A 24,089-nucleotide genomic window follows, 5' to 3' on the forward strand; every position below is an offset into this window, starting at 1 on the left:
GTGATCCGATCGATCAAAACGCATCTTAATACCAGGTGTAATCAGGCACGTCGACACTGTTATTGAACTGAACTGAATAATGACACCGTTTCCTTCTGAGAAGCATCTTATAGTTGAATTGAGTTTGTTTCATGACTGATGAACTTTGCCACACTTACACAGTTATTGAACTGAACTGAATCAACATTGAACAGACTTGAGCTGAATAATGACACTATAGGGCTGCTTTACAGCTGAAATTGAAGTTGTTTTGTAGTGAAATAGATGCTACTTGACTTGGAAATCTATTTCTTGTGACGTTATGAAAGGCTTGGACTGCAAATTGCTTATTTTAGCAGATTGGCAGGTCTTCCCGCTAAAGGGAGGTCCGTGACGTCAGAGTGCGATGTACTTCCTTTTTCATTTGAACATTAAACAAGCATGACTCTTGGAAATAACATCATGCTTGACCAACACAATGCATGCTTCTAATGTCTTATGTAAATGTTCAAACAGACTGCTAAAAACCCAGCCTGTGCGGTGACAGTATCCCACAATTCCATCCCAACGTTCCCCAAGGACGGCTCTCTGCATACAGAACATTCTCCATTCAGATTCTAACCACAGGAGTGTGCCTAGAGAACAGCAAGCAGGGGTGGAGGTGAAATTATGCTTTTATACTCGTTGTCTTGTGCCAAGCCGGGGTTTATGCTAGAGCTGATGTACTAGGAGGGAAAATTGAATCTTCTCCCAGACTTAATCCTCAATCGCTCCACCTGTAATGCATTTTGGACTCACACGTTCAGTTCCCCCACACAGTTTCATGGAAGGCAGGGTTATATTTCAGCTTTTTCTATGGCAAGCGTTGAACCTGGAGTGTCTGATTGTTTACCACAAGGCGGGCGAGATGTTTTAGACAGGTGGTGGAAACGGTTTTAAAATGTTTCGGGACTTGCAAATAGATTTAAGTGTAAACACCTCGATGTCGGGTCAGCGCCTGCATACAATTATTCTTTTCTCATGTATAACTTTGGCTTCTCTGACGAAAATGAATGTACAAGATCGTCGTACGCTATTCGTACACTAAACAGAGATCAGTCTGGATTCGTTACGTGAGCAGAAAACATTTAGACGTTTAGAGGCGGGGGATATATTCAATATTGAATCATTTCATAATATAGCATCATTGCTTTGTACCAATGTTAGTTTTTGCTTAGCGTTATGTAACTTCATTAAGTTTGATGAATTTAAACCATTTAAGGCGATCGGTTTCCTCAAAACATTTAAGTAGCTATATAATTGTTAAGATTTTTTTACCCGAGTGAAATAAACTTAAAATATTTAAGTTGAGTTTACTCTACTGATTGACTAAACCAACACTAAAATATTAGTGAAGTTAACTCAATCCATATGAGCTTACAGTACTCATACTTATTGGTTTTAAAACTCTATTTCCTCAAATTATTTGAGTTACCATAACTTATCGGTTTTACAGTACAGAAAATGTAGTGCCCTTTAGTGGCAAACCTGGGAATTGCATCAGCATTTAACGTGGACTTTGGCAAAGTCTTAATTTTTTATATTTAAAGGGTTAGTTCATCCAAAAATGAAATTTCTGTCATTAATTACTCACCCTCATGTCGTTCCACACCCGTAAGACTTTCAGAACACAAATTAAGATATTTTTGATAAAATCCATTGACAGCAAGTTGATTAACACTTTCAATGCACAGAAACCTACTAAAGACATGTGAGTTCATAAAGTTCATGTGACTACAGTGGTTCACCTTTAATGTTATGAAGCGACAAGAATACCTTTTGCATGCCAAAAAAACAAAATAAGGACTTATTCAACAACATCTAGTGATGAGCATTTTCAAAACACTGCTTCATGAAGCTTCAAAGCGTTACGAATCTTTTGTTTTGAATCAGTTGTTCGGAGCGTGTATCAAACTGTCAAAGTCATGTGAAATATTGAAATTTCGAAACGTTTCGAAGCCTCGTTTACTGAAATCATGTGACTTTTACGGTTTGATGCACGCTCTGAACCACTGATTCCAAAAAAAAGGTTTCGTAAAGCTTCGAAGCTTCATAAAGCAGTGTTTTGAAATCACCCATCACTAGATATTGTTGAATAAAGTCGTTATTTGTTTTTTTTGCCGCACAAAAAGTATTTTCATCACTTTATAACATTAAGGTTGAACCACTGTAGTCACATGAACTGTTTTAAATATGTCTTTAGTAGCTTTCTGGGCATCTGAAAATGTTAATTATCTTGCTGTCAATGGAGGCCTCACTGAGCCATCGGATTTTATCAAAAATATCTTAATTTGTGTTCTGAAGATGAACGAAGGCCTTACGGGTGTGGAACGACATGAGGGTGACAGAATTTTCCTTTTTGGGTGAACAAACCCTTTAAACACTTCAAACTAAGAATATTTTGTGGTATATGTATGAAGCTGTGCTTTACTTTACAGCTCCTTTAGAACCTTCCATGAGCTTTTCCTTCACCATGCTTCCCACTTATTGCATTAACCTATGATGACCTAACATCATAATACAGGATTTAGGCATTTGTTTTGACAGGGGCGTTTTCGCTCGTTCTCTCCCTGATGCACGTCTTGCTCCCTTATCCTCAGAAACGGCTCTGCTATGTTCCCACTTAGGATCGTTCCCTGCCGTTTTTGTCCTTATCTTTATTTTGCTGTTCGGAGGACATGACGCAAGGACTTAATATTAGTTGGCCCTCGACTGACCCAGGAACCGAGACCGGAAGAGACTGTTGCCTCTGCAGCTTTCCAAACAAGCACTCCCACATTCCCTGTAGCTGCTCCTCAGCAGGGGGAGGCCGGGAAGCTGAGACCGTCACGATGAGATGTGGACATCCATCAGGCTGCTGAAATGCCTCGGCTGCCAACAGAGAGATGGTCCTTAGTTCCTGCGCTAGAAAGCGGGTTTCTCCATCCTGGGAATTCTGCCCACACTGCCGACTGCCTGTGTGATGGTAACCAGATTTGGACTGTCAGCGTTCATATGATTTTTGTTTGATCTCCCTCATTCAGCCATAGGGAATCATATTGTGTATCAGTGAATGTTAACTAGCTATATAAAATATTAGAGGAAAGTCAGTCGGTAAGAACTAATTGCCAAGAAACCCAAATGATCGCCATATGATTTTTGTTTGATCTCGATCGGCCATTGACAGGGAAATGTTTACGAGAAAACTGTTAATGAACTGTAAAATTGTACTGTAAACAGAAAATCAGTCAGCAAGAACAAGTACTTAAAGACAAGAATCTGATAAACGTCTAAAAATATGAAATATTTTCATATTTAGGGCTAATAAATTAAGTTTTGTGGAAAAATACACAAAGAAATGAAGAAGAATGATGTTGTTTGTATCACAAGGAATCGAAGTGTAAAAGAAAAATAAGTCAGAAAGAACCAACACTCTAAGAATGCTGGGTTAAAAACAACCCAAGTTGGGTTGAAAATGGACAAACCCAGCAATTGAGTTGTTTTAACCCAGCGATTGGGTTCAATGTTTGCCCAACCTGCTGGGTAGTTTAATTTAACTAAACTATTGTTTAAAATTTGCTATATGCTAGCTTAAAATGAACCCAAAATAGTTGGGAAATTAAAAACCAGATGCAATTAGAGACAACAATAATAGACAAAAGGTGAATGTTTATTAATAAGCTTTAATATTTTATTAATATCGATTTAATAGTTTAATAGTTTATTAATATACACTCTAAAAAATGCTGGGTTGTTTCAACCCAAGTTTGGGTCAAAAATGGACAAACCCAACCATTAGGTTAAATTTTTAAATGCATTTTTTTTTAACCCAACGGTTGGGTTTGTCCATATTTGACCCAAATTTGGGTTGAAACAACCCAGCATTTTTTAGAGTGTAAATTTATTAATAAGCAATTTAATAATGTTTATTGTTTAATAATTATTCATTGAACATTAATGAATGTTCAATTCCAACATACTTTGGGTTAATTTTAATTAAGCAATACAGTAATTTTTAAACAATAGTTGAGTTAAATAAAACTACCCAGCAGGTTGGGCAAACATTTAACCCTACCGCTGCGTTAAAACAACCCAATTGCTGGGTTTGTCCATTTTCAACCCAACTTGGGTTGTTTTTAACCCAGCATTTTTAGAGTGTAGTAATTATGTTATGTTTTTAATTTCCAACCTATTTTGTGTTCATGTTAAGCAAATCATATAGTCATTTTTAAACAATAGTTGAGTCCAATAAAACTACTCAGCAGGTTGATCAAACATTTAACCCAACCGCTGTGCTAAAGCAACCAATTCTCTGGGTTAAATCAACCCAATCGCTGGGTTTCTCAATATTTAACCCAACTTGGGTTATTTTTAACCCAGCATTTTTAAAGCATGAAATCCAAAGAGTGATTGATGTTTGATGTCACAGGGAATTGTGACTATTAGTGAATGTTTATGAACTATAATATTTTACTGTAAAAGGAAAATCAGTCAGAAAGCAAGAAAATAAATCACACGTGACTTTAAAAAAAATGTGTTTTGCGTGGTAAAGTCAAAAACAGCACCTCTAAGTGTATTCGAAAGTCATCATGTGCAATTTCACCATAAAAATAAAATAAAGTTGATTTTTATAGTTCGGTTTAATAAAAGAATTTGAATATTACTTTTTTTTTTTCTAAGTGTGATGTAGGTGAGTTTTAAAAATGCACATGGGCGCGCGCAGCTGGAATCAGTAAATCAACTGATTGATGCTTTGAACGGGTCTGATCAGGATCATCGTTTGGCTTCTGATACGGAGCGCAGCTCGCGCGCTGTGTTAAGGACCGCCTCGCGAGCGACGGGACACCCGCCAATATGATCCAAAAGTCAAGGAAATGTTTCTGCAGCGAGAGTTTCCACGCGGGAAAATGATCCAAGAGGGGGAATAATCCAGCGAGATACGAGAACACGAGAGGAAGACAAAGAGAGGAAGCGCAGAGGGAAGGAGATCACTGATGATGGTGGTGGTGGTGGCCTAGAAACATCAGGAGTTATTCCTCGTTCTGCTCGACCGGATCGTAAGACGATGGGGGATTTTACGCATTGCAAAGAAAAGGGGCTCGCTTTCCTCCTCCGCGCACCCCGGCTTCACTTCTGACTTGTGTTTTCACGCGAGGATGCGTTGAAGGCGAACTCGTGGCAGTCCGCTGCTCGAAAGTCACTCACTCACTCACTCACTCACTCACGTGAAAAGGAACAGCGGCTCTGCGCATTAATGCGTGTGTGCGCGAGCGCGTACGCGTGCTCTCCCGTGACCGATGGCACTGGAATCCGTGCGCAACGGCTATGTGCGCACTTGTGTCACTCCCGTGGAGCAGGACTGCTGGCACTCGTGCTTGCGGAGCCGTAGGAGCCTCTCCTCGGCCGTGTGCGTCGCCTCGCTGTCCGTGCTCCTCGCGCTGCTCGCTCATCAGTCCGCGGACTGGGACGCGGAGCGCGCACACGCGCACTCGGGATCTCCGGCGCTGCACTTGGTGACGCTCGTGGAGCTCGTGTGGCAGCTGCTCTCGCCCGTCTTCACGCTCGTGTGTGCCTTCTTCTGGGTGGGTGTGTATCTGCTCCGCTGCGGGGTGCTCATCCGTACGGCCGTGTTCCTGCTCACCGTGTGCCATCTGGGCGAAGCGGCGGCGCAGTCGCTGCTGGATGCGCAGCAGCTGTACTCGTTCACGGCCACCGCGCTGGTGCTGCTCGCCTGCCTGGCCAGCGGGGCGCTCATGGTGGTGCGGCTGGGTCAGGGCATCTCCGTGCTCCTCTTCATCAGCATCATCAGGACCGTGTCGCTGCTGTCGCTGCAGAAGGTGCGCGCCAGTTGGAGACCCTACCTGGCGTACCTGCTCGGGGTGCTGGGGGTCCTGCTGGCGAGGTATGCGGACAGACTGCTGCCGGAGCAGGGCGCATCACACCGGGAGGGATCGAGGGGAGATATTCCAGTATTTAAGAGGCGCAGGAGGTCCAGCTCCGTAGTCTCGTCAGACATGGCACAGCACGGCCAGTCCAGGAGCAAATCTCACAGGAGGACGTCTCTGCCCTGTCTGCAGAGAGACCAGGTACGCGTATTGCTGCTGCTTTTCATCGCAAATACAGAAAGGAACGGAATTAATACGCAGAAGTAGTACGAGCGCCGCGTGCTTGTTTACTGGAGCTGCTCGCGATTTAAAAGCTCATATTGATGACAATTATAACCGGAATTATGTATTTTTAGACTGTATGTGCTTCTGAAATAAGAAAATTAGGAGGTCGTTTTAACAACACCACTCTCTTGTTGTTGCTATTGATCATAATAAATATAAGGTCACACTTTACCTTAGTGTTTGTTTGGATTAATAATAGTAATGCTAATGCACTTTACTGGTGTTGCATCTTCTTATCACATTATGATCAAAAAAAAAAAAAAAACATCTATACAAATATAAAGATTTGTCGGTTGTTTTCCCAGTATTTTTTGTTTGTCCTCCTGACACTTGGATACTTGGAACACTTGGAGCATGCATTAGTTTTCATGCATGACATAATTTCAGCAGAACCTACAGGAAAAAGCACATAGCTAAAGGAGTGAACTTTGACCCCTTGTAAACTATTAGGTGTGTTTTTGATTTACAGCTGTGCTGACAGGCATTGTGTTATATTTTAGCATGTTTGACGTGGAGAAAAAATATGACAGTACTAGCGTGCATATGGAGCACAGAGGAGATTCTTGTGCAAAAGCATGTAGGAGGTTGTTTGATGTGAATGTTTGTGCATATTAGTGGTATTTTTTTGCTTCATACTGTACACTCAAGTAGAGAAGACTGAGGATTTGGCTTGTCAATGGGATGTCATATGGCTGCATGTACAGTAAATCAGCTGCGTAGTATTTTAAAAGAACATAACATCATCAGTCACATTATTTCTTTACATTTATGATCATCAAAGCATTTTTGTATTTTGAATAACTATATATAATTGTTTGATTATTTTATGTATAATTATTACATATACGTTTATTATATTAGAATTATATGACATTTTTTATTGTTATTTTTCAAATATATATTGCATTGTTAGGATAAAGCCTACTATACACTAGTAATGTTTTAAACTTATTATTGGCAAAGTGCGCAAAATATTTAGCTGAAAAATTCTAATTATTGATAAAGATATCTCAAAGTCTGAATAACTGGCTATTGTTACACATGGTGTTGGAACTAAATTGTTCAATCAAATTTGCATATTTTATATTGAGAGTTACTGCACGCCGTGCGATTCATTGAACTCACTAGAAATACTGTATTCACACTCGCCCATCTTTTTGTCCTGTTTGCAGCTCACGTATGTGAATTTAAAGTTTTACGTTCACTACAGGGTTTAATGCAATGAGGATTAATTGAATTTTTGCTTTGCTGTTCTCACTGTTTTCACAGAGAAGTTGTTCTTTTTGCTTCTTTGCTCTGCGAGTATTTAGTTTGCACCCTCTAGTGGCCGCATTATTATGAATGTATTTGGGACCTTTTGCTATGGGATCCTTAAAAGGAAGAAAATTTGTGACGAATCAATACGTTGTCATTGCGATACTTTTGGCGTATTTGCTTTGACTGTGAAATGGAAAAGAGCACAGACCCCTGAGTGTGTTTTCCATGTTCTGTATAACACACACACACACACACCTGGTGCACATGTGTGATGATGTCTGGAGTGATATTAGTTCCTATAATGGTTTATGTGTAGTTGTTTTATCTGTGTGGTCTGGCTGTGTAAACATACCACTGTGTGACCCCTGCACCGTTCACGTCTGCTCCGACAATAACCTGTGTGTCTTAATGGGCCACACAGAACACAATCGCATACATGAAGACGTCGCCCTTCTGAGCTTTAAATGTGGATCAAAGTCTGCTCGACGTGTTTGAAAACGCACAGTGATCATGTATTTCTCACAACTGCTCATTTCTTGTAATGCATCTGCAGACAAATGCTAGTTTGTGAGATTTTCTTGGTAAATCCAAAGGGACAAACATGCATCTTCTCCTCTTGAGTCATTATCGAGCTACATGATGACAGTTCAAAGCAGCTCACGTTTAATGATTGTTTCTGTATCGCAAAGCACCAAGGTCATGAGTTTGATTCCCAGAGAATGCATGAATTGATAAAATGCAATGCAAGTTACTTTAGATATATGTACACTGTAATTTGAGAGTCCACTTTAGATATTCTACATGCAGCTACATGTCAACTAACTCTATTACGCTAGAGTATTAGTAGACTGTTAGGGTTTGGGTTAGTAGAACAAGTTGACATGTAGTTGCAAAGTTACTTATAGTAGTAGAATGTATGGTCACACTTTAGATTAGAGTACAATTCTCACTATTAACTAATATTATCTACCACTTTTGCCTCAATAAACACCTAATTACTGCTTATTAATAGTAAGTTAGTTGTTAAGTTTAGGTATTGGGTAGGATTAAGGCAGGGGTCACCATTCCTGCTCCTGAAGGGCCGGTGTCTCTCCAGAGTTTAGCTCCAACCCTAATCATACACACCTGAAGCAGCTAATTAAGGTCTTGCTAAGCATACTAGAAACTTCCAGGAAGGCGTGCTGATGCAAGTTGGAGCTAAACTCTGCAGGACACCGGCCCTCCAGGAACAAGTTTGGGGACCCCTGGATTAAGGGATGTAGACAGCCAATATCCTACACTGTAAAGCTCAATTAGTTGGGCTAACTCAAAAAATTTGAGGTAATCAGTCACACCAACCTGATCTCGCGGCAATTTGTACGTAAATTTATGAGTTGGCTAATTCGTATGACCTCACTTGTACATATTCATACGTTGTTTTTTTTTCGCTAAATTATACTGTTTTACGATTTGCCAAATTCGTACGAATGACCTACATCTAACCCCACCCCTAAACCTACCCATCACTGGGGTTTAGACAAATTGTGTGAATTAGCCACCCCGTAAAATACGTACGATTTGGTCGCGATATAGCGTTGGTTACATCAATTTTTTTTGAGTTATGATGTTCCCAATTTTAAGTAAGCAGAACTATCAAATTTTGAGTTTGTAGTACTCATGTGTGTTAATTACTCCTAACTTGAAGTACTGAATTAGCTAACGCAAAACATTTTGGTAGCAATTAACATAAAAGATTTAGTTAATTAACTTTTTTATTCTGAGTTCTTGCAAATCAAGTGAGTTATTTACTTCACTGTAATAAGTTGTCAGAACTCAAAGTTTTTTTTTAAGATAAGAAACTTTGTACTCATACATTTTTATTGTTCTTAACTTGAAATATTTGAGTACACTAATTTAAACATTCAACTTAAAATTATCAGCTTATCTCAACGTAAATATGTTGCTAGCTATAACAAACTAATTCAGAAACTTGCTAATTTGCTAACATGTTAACAATAGCATGGTATAGCACTTACTGAATGAGTACAACAACTTAAAACATGTAACTTACCTGCTCTCAAATCAAGCCGCATGCAGTGGCATGGCTGCCCACATTCGCTCTGCGTATCCTTGATGACCATGTAAACAATAACATGGAGACTCAACTGCAATATTTCCTGGCTTTGTTGTAATTTTTAGCAGCCATTGTGCAGTTAAACTCTGCCTTTTTTTTTTGCGCAAAAGGCAACTTGTATGCACATGCCCAGTGTGCATGAAGGGTCATGTGACATGCGTTTTCGGTCGTGTAGTATAGACAGAGATCGTTTCTGAAATGCTGTGGAAACACCAGTGTAGACAAGGGTCGTTTTTACTTTAAAACGAAAACAAACTCGTGTAAATGGGCCTAAATTAGCATAACAAAACATTAATCACTACTAAATACCCATTACCATTAATATTGTACAAAAAAAAAAAAAAACATTATGTAACACTTAATTTTAGCATTTACTCTCCCTTTCGAGTGCCATGGACAATGGGAAATAAAAATCCCAGCCCAGTTTCAGTTAAACTTAAGTTAGTTTAAATATAAAGAAATGAGTTCATCCAACTCAAAACAGTTCAGTTTATTTGAAATATATCAGTTCTGTGAACTCAAAAGAAAAAGAAAGTTCTAAATACTCATAACAGTAAATTTAACTGAATTAATTTTTTCAATTTAAGTTCGTCCTACTCAAACCAATGAAGTATTTTGAGCGTTAGGGTTTACAGTGAGAATTGGATGCTAAACTAAAGTGTTACCGAATGCCTAAAGTGTTACTAAGATAATGTTACCAAAGCCTCTTCCAAATTAGTAAAGTATATTAATTCTTTTAGCTTTAATTTTTTTTATAGTGAATTCCCTGGAAATCAAACCCATGAGCTTGGCGTTGCAAGCATTCTGTTATTTGAGCTACAGAACTTCCAAATGTAAAAAGATAAATCGCAGTTGATACCCAAAAGTCTCATTTGTACCGAGCACCAAGTAAGTGTTTTATTTCGGGTGGTTGGCCATCGGCTCGTATCGCCCTGCTGCCCGGCGAGGTAAACAGGAAGTGAGCTCAGAGTGGCTGTGACCATTATCTGTCGCCCACTCAGCAGAGCACATGCCCTGGGCGCTTTCAGTGACAGACTTAAAATCATTCCCGTTGTGAACATCGCTGTGTGAAGTGAGTTACGTAACGTTCATCAAATGGACTGAAAACGGGACTGAAATGCTGAATTAGTCTTCCTTCTTCACTCACTTGTCTCTGTTGTGGCCTTTCTGTAGACTTGATTAAACGTATGCATGCAATGATACTGCCGTACAGGTAGTTTAAAACAGTAGTTCGATAGTTCTCTAGATCAGTGGTTCTCAAACCTGTCCCCCCCACCACTGCACATTTTGCATGTCACCCTCATCTAACACACCTGATTCAAGCCATCAGCTAATTAGTAGAGACTGTAAGAGTTGAACTGGGTGTGTTAGATGAGGGAGACATGCAAAATGTGCAGTGGTGGGGGGTCCCCAGGACAGGTTTGAGAACCACTGCTCTAGATGACTGTACCCCATTTTAAAGATATTGTGTCTCATCTCGAGTGTTTCTGGGTGGTAAACTGAAGCGTACCGGCATTTCGCCTGCGTTTAAGCACAGGTCTCCAGAGGACGACGTTCGTGGAAAACCCTCGTTTAATGGCACGAGGAGTCGTTTCAACTCAAACACCTCACCGCATGGAGTCTTTAGAAGCCTTTAGTGGGTCACTGAGTTGCGATTAGCCCAGGGCTGCCTGGAAAAGCTGTTCGCCGTGAGCCGGAGCCTCTGGGCAGAGCAGAGAGTATTTAAATCTTCTCTTAAAGGGGAAGTGTGTCGTTTTTAATGTTAAAATACTTTCTTCTGTCCCAGATTAATGTGCAAAGATGAGTAATAGCGAGGTCAAACGTGAAATAAAACAAGCTGTGTGCATTTAAAGATTTAGACTTTCACTTTAGAATGTTGTTTAGAATGTTTGTGTTCTTCTTGCAATTTCAAATTTTTGAAATTGGTCACACTAGCAAGTTGGCTGCAATCTAGGATGTTTTATGGCAGACTTGAATATGGCAGGGCATCAGGTTTTTGTCTTAAAGTGTGTGTTAGTCATTTGTAGGTTGACGTCTGAATGAATGTAAACACTGGCTCTGTAGTGCTTCAAAAACATTGCTCTGTTTGTTTGAGTGGCCCGACACGTCATCTTTAGGCATGTCGGGTGAAGAAATAATCATTTGCAACCCATTTTACTTCAGTGAAATGGTATTTTGGAGTGAAATAGAATATTCAATGAGAAAATTTTTTTTTGTCATTGTACATCTACCCATTTTTGTTTTATTTAAAAAAAAATACTTTATGTATAATGCACTATAAAAGTGTTTTTAATGCATTAATTATGCCTTGTAAGACATTGTATGGTCTCATAAATAATTGTAACCATAGTTATAATACATTATAATACTTCATTGAACTCAAAGAGTATAATGCATTAAATCATAATGACAAACAGCCAATTTCAGATGTAAAAAGGAAATCTGCAAATATCATAATGCATTTTGGTTACAATTATTTATGAAACAATATAATGTATTATATATCTTTATAATGCATCATACATAAAGGCTTTTATGTTTGTTCAGATATTACCTTTCATGTAGTGTGTAATATAGCTGTAGTTTGTGAATGTAAAAGGTCTGCAAAGTTTCAATGATCAAAGTGTAGATAAATTGTCTCCTAAAAGACAGAATCAATTCTGAACTGCTGAAATGAGTTGTCAGTAATTCTTACTTCCTGTTACATACCTACATAACAATGTAACACTTTTGGATAATACCTGCTTACAGTCTTCACTGGCTGCCCACGAACACTGTAGCTGAGACTGGAAGAGTTTAGTTTGTTTTATGGACATGTCGAGAAGATGCGTTTTTCTGCACCTCACATTCACTTTGCATCTTATCTAAAGGATGAGGACTCATGCTGGGATTGATATGGGAAAACTGACACCATTGTTACTGTCCATATCACTACTGTATGTATCGAGTACTGAGGAAGATCTGGAGCTGATATTCAGATAGAGTAAAAGGCATTTAGTTTCCGACACACACTGTAAGTGATAGACCAATCACAACAGACTTGGCCATCTGACCAATCAGAGCAGAGTAGGCTCTCGGAAGGGCGGGGTTTAGTGAGACTGAATACTGGTTAATATAGAAGCTTTTGTCCGCCACTGAATAAAAAATGAAAAAGGTATTTGCGACATTTTATCTCACAATTCAGTTTTTTTTTTTTTTAATTACGTGTTATAAAGTCAGGATTGCGAGTTATAAAGTCAGAATTGTGAGATATAAAGTCAAAATTGCGAGATATAAAGTTGTATTTGTATGTTATAAAGTCAGAATTGCGAGATATAAAGTCAGAATTGCGAGATATAAAGTCAAAATTGCGAGATATAAAGTTGTATTTGTATGTTATAAAGTCAGAATTGCGAGATATAAAGTCAGAATTGTGAGATATAAAGTCGTAATTGTATGTTATAAAGTCAGAATTGCGAGATATAAAGTCAAAATTGCGAGATATAAAGTCAGAATTGTGAGATATAAAGTCAAAATTGCGAGATATAAAGTCGTAATTGTATGTTATAAAGTCAGAATTGCGATATAAAGTCAGAATTGTGAGTTATAAAGTCAGAATTGCGAGTTATAAAGTCAGAATTGCGAGTTATAAAGTCAGAATCGCGAGATATAAAGTCAGAATCGCGAGATATAAAGTCAGAATCGCGACTTATAAAGTCAGAATTGCGAGATATAAAGTCAGAATTGCGATATAAAGTCAGAATTGTGAGAAATAAAGTCAGAATTGTGAGTTATAAAGTCAGAATTGCGAGTTATAAAGTCAGAATTGCGAGTTATAAAGTCAGAATTGCGAGTTATAAAGTCAGAATTGCGAGATATAAAGTCAGAATCGCGACTTATAAAGTCAGAATTGCGAGATATAAAGTCAGAATTGCGAGTTATAAAGTCAGAATTGTGAGAAATAAAGTCAGAATTGTGAGTTATAAAGTCAGAATTGCGAGTTATAAAGTCAGAATTGCGAGTTATAAAGTCAGAATTGCGAGTTATAAAGTCAGAATTGCGAGATATAAAGTCAGAATCGCGACTTATAAAGTCAGAATTGCGAGATATAAAGTCAGAATTGCGAGTTATAAAGTCTTAATTGTATGTTATAAAGTCAAAATTGTGAGATATAAAGTCAGTATTGCCATATAAAGTCAGAATTGTATGTTATAAAGTCAAAATTGCGAGTTATAAAGTCAGAATTGTGAGATATAAAGTCAGAATTGAGATATAAAGTTAGAATTGAGATATAAAGTCAGAATCGCGAGTTATAAAGTCAGAATTGCGAGTTATAAAGTCAGAATTGCGAGTTATAAAGTCAGAATTGCGAGTTATAAAGTCAGAATCGCGAGTTATAAAGTCAGAATTGCGAGTTATAAAGTCAGAATTGCGAGATATAAAGTCTTAATTGTATGTTATAAAGTCAAAATTGTGAGATATAAAGTCAGTATTGCCATATAAAGTCAGAATTGTATGTTATAAAGTCAAAATTGCGAGTTATAAAGTCAGAATTGTGAGATATAAAGTCAGAATTGAGATATAAAGTCAGAATTGAGATATAAAGTCAGAATTGAGATATAAAGTCAGAATTGTATGTTATAAAGTCAAAATTGTGAGTTATAAAGTCAGAGTTGAGATATAAAGTCAGAATTGTGAGATATAAAGTCAGAATTGCGAGATATTAAAGCAGAATTGCGAGATATAAACTTGCAATTCTGACTTTTTGTCTAGCAATTGCGAGTTTTTATCCTGTTTTAAATATTTTATTTAGTGGTGGAAACAAGCTTCCATAGTTTAATGCTGCTGCATGAGTGTTTCATTTACAGCGGCTAAGGGAGTCACTGCAAATTTGACATCTCTCTTCTGACCAACATGATAAATCTTTCTTTTTTTTTTTCTTTTATTGATAAGTCATAGAAATGTTATCATGGATTTTTTTATCCAACTGTTATGACTTCCTCTTCCGAGAACCCCGGAAATGTGCAAAAATATGCAGTGAACGTATTTAAGAAAGTACAAAAGGTCAATCACGGTGACTTAAAAGAGAAAGCATTCAACACTTTCGTCACAGATGATTAAATGAAGGGTCCTCCCCTCCCGTTGTTCCTCCCCAGAAGTAGAAAAACAGTGGCATTTTTAGTGGCCTGAGAAATTAAGATGTTTCTGTTTCTTTTGTGATGGAGGAAAGGATAATGTATTAGATTTCTGGAGGAGAAAAAAAGGGTGTGCGAGTAGCTATTTGAGGGATGACGCAAATGGAGATCCATAGAGACCAGGAGTATGTTTCTGTGCCATGGGCCTTTTTTTCCCTCCTTTTTTTTTTTTTTTTTTTTTTAAGGGGTCTTTTTCCCAGCCTGGTGGAGATATGAGGTTAGTAGGTGGGACTTTTCTGTCTGCCAGGATTGATAATAAACCTCAGCTCAATGAGATCTGAAAAAAGCAGCTCACTTAAAGCAGACGATGTGCCCTGAAGGTAATGGTTTCCTGTCTGAAGTGGACCGTGGTTCTGCCCCTACCTGCAGTAGCCGGCTCTCCCGGGCTGAGATTTTTAATCTACACCAGAGCACTCGACACGCTGAGGGTTGTTTTCCTTCCTGCAGGCCCGCGTCTACGGTTCTTCGCTCCCTCTCACTCTAATTGGTCTCGTCTGTGTCGCTGCAGCAGACAGAGGGATCTTTGACGTCGACCGGGGCCGGCGCGCTGTATTTTGCTTGTAAGAGGCCTCGCGTCCAGCCGGACCGTGCCAGGCCTGGAATGTGTAGCCTCAGCTGTCTTGCCTGAGCGGGCGGCTGCCAAAAACCTCATCCATTTTAAAAATGCTAGCAGTTTGAGTCTTTCCAAACAACCTAGAAGGAACTGCACAAGCGGGCTTGCTTACAGAGGACCCCGCTTCTATCTGAACCAGGTGCGCAGCTGGCGCGAACGGACGGAGCGAAAAAAACCAAATGACATTAGCTGTTCTACATATGTCAATCCAAATGAACTGCAGAAACCTCCAGCTGCTGTAAAAGTGTGTGTCGAGAATAACGGCTGTTCAAAGGCTTCTGGAAATCCAGCGTTTTTGTAAAAAGCGATGAGATGCCCAGAAGTTACTGATGCCACCTCAGTAAGAGATGGCTGCGCTTCACTTCTTAGCAGACTAGGACTATACTGTGAATATATTTCCACTTATTTTGCTGGTGATTATAAAATCAAGCAACGTTTTGACGTCTAAACATACTGTAGCAAAAATGCCATTACATTTCAGTGAATCAGCTGAATCAAACTGAGAATCAAAGTGTCTGTTTCAGGGAATCAATTCAAAATTCTGATTCAACAATTTATTTGCGTCGTCATTTAGTGTTTATGCAAGTTTAAATATATATATATATATATATATATATATATATATATATATATATATATACTGTATATGTGTATATGTGTGTATATATATATATTTATATATATTACAAAAACATGTTTTTTATTTAAAAAATGTGAATTATGCATTGCTATTATTATTAACAATCTATTTATATTACTGATGTGAATAAATTAAAATGATTCAATATTTTATTTTATAGTTGTTTTTGACTATTTTTTTTATACTAATTAGACATTGCGGTAACACTTTACAATACGGTTCATTAGTTAACATTAGTTAACTACTGTACATTAGTTAACATGAACTAATAATGAACTGCACTTATACAGCATTTATTAATCTTTGTTAATGTTAATTTAAACATTTACTAATACATTATTAAAAGCTTGTTAACATTAGTTAATGCACTGTGAACTAACATGAACAAAGAATGAACAACTGTATTCTCATTAACTAACACTAACGAAGATTAGTAAATACAGTAACAAATGTATTGCTCATTGTTAGTTCATGTTAGTTAATCCATTAACTAATGTTTAACAAATGAACCGTATTGTAAAGTGTTACCGACATTGCTAATCCAGATTATTAATTAAAGACTTATTTATTATAAATAGATTATAAATAGATTTTATTTATTATAATTAAATATTTATCTATTTGACAACAATGGTTCCTCTGATTTTGGAAGAAAAAAAAATACCTAAGAAAATACTTAAATATTTGGTGGTATCAACTGAATATGACCAAATGTATTAATATTAATACTAGTGTTTCAGTGAATTGATTCAAAATTCTGATTCAATGATTTGTTTGCATCAGCACTTGGTTTATGAAAGGTTTACCATATTAAGCTTTTTTATAATTTAACTATTTATTTATTTATTTTAATTATTACTAATTAAACATGACTAAACCAGTTAATTAAAAATTTTACATCTATTTAACAACAATGGCTCCTCTGTTTTTGGAAAAAAAAAAAATTTTAAAAGTCACCACGAAATCAAAATCAACAATTCTTCTTTTTCATGGAATATTTAATTATTTATTATAAATGATTTATCCGTGCACATCTTTATTAAAAAAAATAAAAAATAAAAAATGCATGTTCCTCGTAATCTTGAATCTGAATATCTTCCCCTCCCTCTTGCAGTGACATCTCTTCTATGATAATGAGGGCGGGGCAACCTGTCACTCACATGAGATCAGCCAATAGCAATTCCCCACAGACATAATGAAGCTCCGCCCTACATTTGTTCTTGTTTGAGAAGCCGTTTGACTCAGATATACGTCACAATAGGGAAGAAAAGACTAGTGCATCTTCAATTTCATGCTGATTTTAAACAAATAAATGTGAATTACATATATTATTACATATCAAATACATAAATATTTAGCAATATAAATTGAATTCAGCTGAAGGTTCATTAATTAGTCTTTTTGTCACTCAGCCCTAGTGCACACTCATTAGTGTTCTCTGTTGGTGTGTGTTTGTCACACATATTTCAGCTCCCCAGACGGTGGACGGCCGCTGCTGAGAGGGCTCTTGTTATTTTAACCTGGGCTGGCCGAGACCCAGCGCACCTCTCTCTCCCAGGAGCTCCCCCTCTGCTGCCCATATGAGCGGCCGGCCTCAGACAAGGCTTGTCTTGTTAACTCACTCAGTGGCGTGTTTTAGTTTCGAAAATATGGATGGCAGATGGTGTAGTGATGGGGGAAGTTTCAGAGTTGCGCCAGTCATTGACAAAAACGCCGTCTGTACATCTGTCTGTTTGTCTCACTCGTTCTTGTGCTAGGGTTTACGTTTCTGAGGGACGGTTTGCTGTTTCTAAGTATATTTGAAATGGGGAAGCACAGTTGCTCTGGACAGTTTATAGAACGACTGCTCAAATAGAGACACACAAGTCGACAAAGAAAGTGCTGAAAAATTATTCGTGATTATCAATGATTGGACATTTTTTTCCACGCCTTTTAAATTCATTTTGATTCAAGCTGTCAAATTAATTTTAGTTAACAATTATTTTTATTTTTGATGATTTTATTTTTATTTTATATGAATTTATTTTATTATAATAAAATAAATTATAATATTTATAATATTCAATGATATGCTACATAATAAAAATAATTTATTTGAAATATCTTTGAGGCTTTTCAAATTAACTGATCAGTTTAGTTAATCTGCATATAATTATATTATTATAAATAATTCACTTATTTAATCAATTAACACATTGAATTTACTCAATTATTTTCATAGTGGTATTTTCATGATTCACGAATATGATCCATAATTTTTAACAATTTTCCATCGACTTTCCATAAGTAAATCAGTCATGTTGTTTGAGTAACAATTTGTTTATAAAAATTCACAAGTGTCCTATAGCATGAATTTATGACAATAATTGAACATCAAATAACCGTGCACATATTTGTGATTCTCTGGGACAGAAAGCATCTTAAATCCATGTGAATTTCCCTCATTATTAGTGACTAATGTGTTTATCAGTAAGGGTGGGAATCATGATTCTAGAGCTCGCTGTTATCACAGCAAACTCCGCATTAGAAACCCCCACGTATCCTTAGGGGACTCCTGACGCAAAAGCTTTTTGTGAGGCTTTGATAACAGCCGGCTCTACGTTTTACCACCAGCTTCTCAGAGGAAACAATGAAACGGCAGCTGGAAGATTTTAACTGCAGCCAAGAAACACACAAAGTTGCTTAGTTGACATGTTGCTGCAGCTTGCACCTTAGCTGCCAATGCCAATCTTGATGGTTCTGTATGTGGGCAATTCCAGCGTTATGGACGTGACATTTGGAGTCAAAACTTGAAATATAAACGCTCAAAGAATGCATTTAATAGTAACATATTGAACCGTCTATTTATATATTCATAATCCCTTACTAAAGGAGTCCAGACATTAGAAAAATGTCAGTCTATTCAACTGTTTTATATTTTAGATGAGGGAAATATACAGCGTTACGGACGTGACAAAAAAAGTCACTAAGATTTGGGTGACAACATATTTTTTAAGAATTCTGTGAATTACATTGAGCAAACCAAAAGTAATACTGCCCACTGAATGAAGAAGGGTTGGCTCTCCACAGAGCATAAAATAATAATTTTATTTAATTTTTCATGTTCGCATTAATGAGGAAAAAACAATGTTACGGATGTGACAGTTTTCCGTTACGGATGTGACCGGTCTGAAAGCGGCACAAAAGACTTGGTTTAAAACTGCTTTAAAACTTTCACAGAGACCTCAAGCAAGCATTTAAACCACCAAATACTGAAATCTGGGATACCAGTATGGTAAGACTCCACAATTTATCAAGTTTTTACTAAACTTTATACAAATGTAACGTTATACTCTGTAGTGCAAAAGGTTATGGATTAGACCTATTTCTCATGTTGACCAGCATGTGCGTTGTTCAAGAATCAATTTAGAGACCATGATTTTCCTTCTTACAGAACTGCTTGCTAAAATACATTGACAAATATTTATGTTTATCATAAAGCAGTTTAAAATCGCATGTTTTCCCCACAGTCAGGTGAACCGATTGACACTATTGCCAATCGCAATCATGTCAGTTTTATGTTTTGTGTCTAAATGACCACACGGTTTTTCGTCTAGTTTTCAGAGTTTAAAGCGGAGTCTTGAGTCAAAATGATCAAACTTTATTTCAAGTCAAAATTATTGCAATCTTATTATTTTCATTTTGTCAGCTTGATCGCGCGGATTGTGATCAATATAGGCTAGGCTATTCATTTTTAACCAACCGGTAACGCGACATCCCAATTCTCGAGGGAAGTGTCCTATGAGACACAATGCTCTTCTATAAGTTGTACTGTATCATATAGGCCTACCTTTTGATGTTCATATTTCGTTCTCTGGCAAGAGGAAGAGAAGATCGGTTCATGTGCACCTGATCCGCCGCTTACAGGCGCTGCAGTAGCTAATCTGTCACGCGCCGTAGGCTATTAAAGAGCGACATCTATTGTTTAAATTTTGTTATAAAATCGACTGAATTTGAAAGTTAAACCTTTTTCATATTAAAACTAACAAAGCACAAAGAGTATTGCGATTATTGGATATGTTCTGATATGGTAAGCCTGAAACAGATGATAGCAATATAAAGAAGCAAACTCATAGGATTTAATATGAAGCGTCCGTAACGGTCACGTCCGTAACGCTTATTATGGTTGTTCAGAGCAACGTAGTGAAATGAATTGTTGATCCTAATAAGCATAAACATAATTTAGCTTTGCATATAAAGTTTCAAGTTATTTGCATTTATAATTGTTATATGACATAAACTTAATCTTTAAAACGTTACGGACGTGACAGAGTTCTGAAGCGTCCTGACCTCTTTATTCTAGCTCTTATAAATTCATCAGGCAGTGCTGTTATGACTAAATGAGTGTATTTATTTCTCAGGCATGCCTCCATCTTTCTACACAATGCTTACTGCTAAAATAAAGTTTAAAAAATGGGGTCTTTGATCCCTTTTTTGAAAGCATGAAATATGGTTGGTTGAAAATTTAATTTAAGCATTGTTGCTTACCACATATATTGTGGATAAACAAGGCAATTTTCTTAAAATTTCTGTTAGAGCACATTAATACAGTATATTACAGACCTAAATGGACAATTTAAAAAGGGTTTTGTTCTTTTGGTTAAAACTTTTTTTTTTCATGGTAAAGATGACCTTTGCGTGGAATTGCCCATGTGCATGTGTGTTTTGCCCATCAGATAATTGCGTGCGCAATTGTGACCGTTACAGCTGGAAGTGTTTTTCGGCCGCTCATTAGCTGGGTTAAGCGTGTAACTGGCCTAATAACGCGAAGCCACACAGTCATAGTTTCACTGTCGGAGCTCGCGTGAGAAATCGGCCCCTGTTTTACGTCAGGAGTTGACAGGTACCGTGAGAACGGCTGCAGACTTCTGCCAACCGCTGCTAGATCTGACTGTCTGACAGTTGACCGGTAAAACACTGCTTAGATCTCACGATTTGTTGGGGAGGGTATGGAAGCTTGTTTACGCTACTAAATAAAAAAATAAAAAGGGTAATTCCGACTTTTTATATCACAATTCTGACTTTATATCACGCAACTCTGACTTTATAACTCACAATTCTGACTTTATATCATGCAATTCTGAATTTTTATTATACAATTCTGACTATATCTCGCAATTCTGACTTTATATCACAATTCTGACTTTATATCTCTCAATTCTGACTTTATATCTCACAATTCTGACTTTATATCGCAATTCTGACTTTATAACTCACAATTCTGACTTTATAACTCACATTCTGACTTTATAATTCACAATTCTGACTTTATAATTCACAATTCTGACTTTATAACACAACTCTGACTTTATATCTCTCAATTCTGACTTTATAACTCACAATTCTGACTTTATAACACAACTCTGACTTTATATCTCTCAATTCTGACTTTATATCTCTCAATTCTGACTTTATATCCCACAATTCTGACTTTATATCGCAATTCTGACTTTATAACTCACAATTCTGACTTTATATCTCGCAATTCTGACTTTATATCTCGCAATTCTGACTTTATAACTCAATTCTGACTTTATATCATGCAGTTCTGAATTTATATCACACAATTCTGACTTTATATCTCTCAATTCTGACTTTATATCTCTCAATTCTGACTTTATATCTCTCAATTCTGACTTTATAACACAATTCTGACTTTATATCTCTCAATTCTGACTTTATAACTCACAATTCTGACTTCATATCTCACAATTCTGACTTTATATCTCGCAATTTTGACTTTATATCTCACAATTCTGACTTTATATCTCGCAATTCTGACTTTATATCTCTCAATTCTGACTTTATATCCCACAATTCTGACTTTATATCGCAATTCTGACTTTATAACTCACAATTCTGACTTTATATCTCGCAATTCTGACTTTATATCTCGCAATTCTGACTTTATAACTCAATTCTGACTTTATATCATGCAATTCTGAATTTATATCACACAATTCTGACTTTATATCTCTCAATTCTGACTTTATATCTCTCAATTCTGACTTTATAACACAATTCTGACTTTATATCTCTCAATTCTGACTTTATATCACGCAATTCTGACTTTATAACTCACAATTCTGACTTTATAACTCACAATTCTGACTTTATATCTCACAATTCTGACTTTATATCTCGCAATTTTGACTTTATATCTCACAATTCTGACTTTATAACTCACAATTCTGACTTTATAACTCACAATTCTGACTTTATAACTCACAATTCTGACTTTATAACTCACAATTCTGACTTTATATCTCACAATTCTGACTTTATATCTCACAATTCTGACTTTATATCTCGCAATTCTGACTTTATATCTCGCAATTTTGACTTTATATCTCACAATTCTGACTTTATATCTCACAATTCTGACTGAGTATCATCAGCGGAACAGTGAAAGCTAACACCATGCTTCCTATCTCCTCAGGGTAGCATGTACAGAGTGAAAAGCAATGGTCCTAGTACTGATACACTGCTAATTGTTGGAAAAAGTAGCTTGTTACTGGAAAAGCTTCAGTGTTTTGTGGACAGCTAAGCTATTGCTATGCTTCTGAAAAATGCTACCAGCATTAGCGCAACCCAGTTAGTTACTGCCCAGCAGTTTTGAGTACTAATATCACAGAAAGTTTAAGGTTTAGCTTCTCTAGCAGTATTAGTATAGAAATCAAAACAGTATTTTTTAATATATGTTCTGTGACAGATTTGTTTTTTTGTGGCTTCTTTAGCCCAGTTTTGCAGATGTTTTGGAATATATTGAAAGACCTTTGTACAAATTCTTCTGTTTGTTTAACGTTTCTCCTAAGGCTTGTTTCTACTTGACATTTAACAGATAGTAAAGATATATCTATTAAACACTGAAGACATTATAGCAGAAACAAAGACAACGTTGTTTTTATTTTCAATAAGTGCCATGCTTTAAATGTTAAGCACACTTAGCAGTTGTTTATGTGTGTGCTTGTGCAGATATGCGCCATTGTAATCCACAGAATTGTTTTGTGGGCTCACATGGATAAGCCATTTATGTGTTTGCTTAGTTTGCTGTCATGCTGCTTTAACAATTTCATTGGAGGCGATTAAAAAATTATAGGGATTTTTATGCCACATCTCTTCCTGTTCTTCTCACTGGGAGGGAGAAAAGGAAAAAGCAAGAGAAGAGGGTAAGATAGACAGAGAAAGAGGGCATGCAGGAGTATGTGCTTCCTTCACAGATGTGATCCATCTGTACAGGACCTGAAAGAAACACTCATACATCTCTTTTAGCAGAATGAGCATTGAGAATCGGACATTTCTAGGTCAGTTCCATTGACACAACCTGTTCAAAAATGTTCGCGCAATAGAAATTTCCAGAATGCACAGTAAAACCAATGAGCATATTCACTTACAGAAATGTAGGCATGTCTACACTGAATGATTTTTCATGTACCATGGTATTAAAGGTTCCATAGGGGAAGGTTCTTCGGGGAACCATTCAGTGAACCATTCTTAGAACATTTAAAGGTTCTTCATGGAACTATCGATACCAAACTTTACAAAAATAAGTATACTTCAAGTTCATTTTATTAAGTATACTTAAGTAAAGTTCAAGTATATTTTTAATATCAAAGTACTAGTAGTATACTTGTAAGTGTACTACTACTCGGGACTAAATTGTCCCAGTTTCAGAGTAATCTTAAGTATTTTGTACTTTTTTTATTACTTTTAAGTATACTTAAAGTGTAACAGTAGTAAACTTTGAGTACACAACTAGTTTATTTTGTTTGTACTGCAACTATACTAAAGTGGATCTATAGGTATACTGATAGTTTTCTAGTTAAATACTTGTAGCGCATGTTTATGAAAGTACACTTTGAAGTAATTTACAATTTAGTAGTTTTATACTGTAAGTATACTTCTAAGTTTTTTCTAAGTGAAGATAATTATAGTTTACTATTTACATATCATTTTGCACTTTAAGTATACTATGTTCCTATTTACATACTCATTTATATACTTGAAATATAACTTTAACTGTACTTTAAGTAGATTTGAAGTAACTATGCACAAAAAAACACTCAATTATAAGTTAAAAGTTTAT

The 24,089-nt window shown here is 36.7% G+C and overlaps 1 protein-coding gene across 5 annotated transcripts in view; it reads left to right on the plus strand.

Moving 5' to 3' along the window:
- The first annotated feature begins 2,831 nt into the window (after nt 1-2,831).
- Nucleotides 2,832-24,089, plus strand: part of pde3a (phosphodiesterase 3A, cGMP-inhibited) — a 125,053-nt gene continuing 103,795 nt past the window's right edge. For 3 of the 5 annotated variants that reach the window (XM_067391451.1, XM_067391452.1, XM_067391453.1), the window contains exon 1: nt 4,753-6,083. In XM_067391451.1, coding sequence (XP_067247552.1) covers nt 5,295-6,083 — 789 coding nt within the window. In that variant the 5' untranslated portion in view covers nt 4,753-5,294. Of the gene's footprint in view, nt 2,984-4,752; nt 6,084-24,089 lie in introns of those variants that run through there. The other 2 variants (XM_067391455.1, XM_067391454.1) reach the window with 2 other exon arrangements.

This window comes from Chanodichthys erythropterus, chromosome 8 (genome assembly GCF_024489055.1).
Source record: "Chanodichthys erythropterus isolate Z2021 chromosome 8, ASM2448905v1, whole genome shotgun sequence".
NCBI lineage: Eukaryota > Metazoa > Chordata > Actinopteri > Cypriniformes > Xenocyprididae > Chanodichthys > Chanodichthys erythropterus.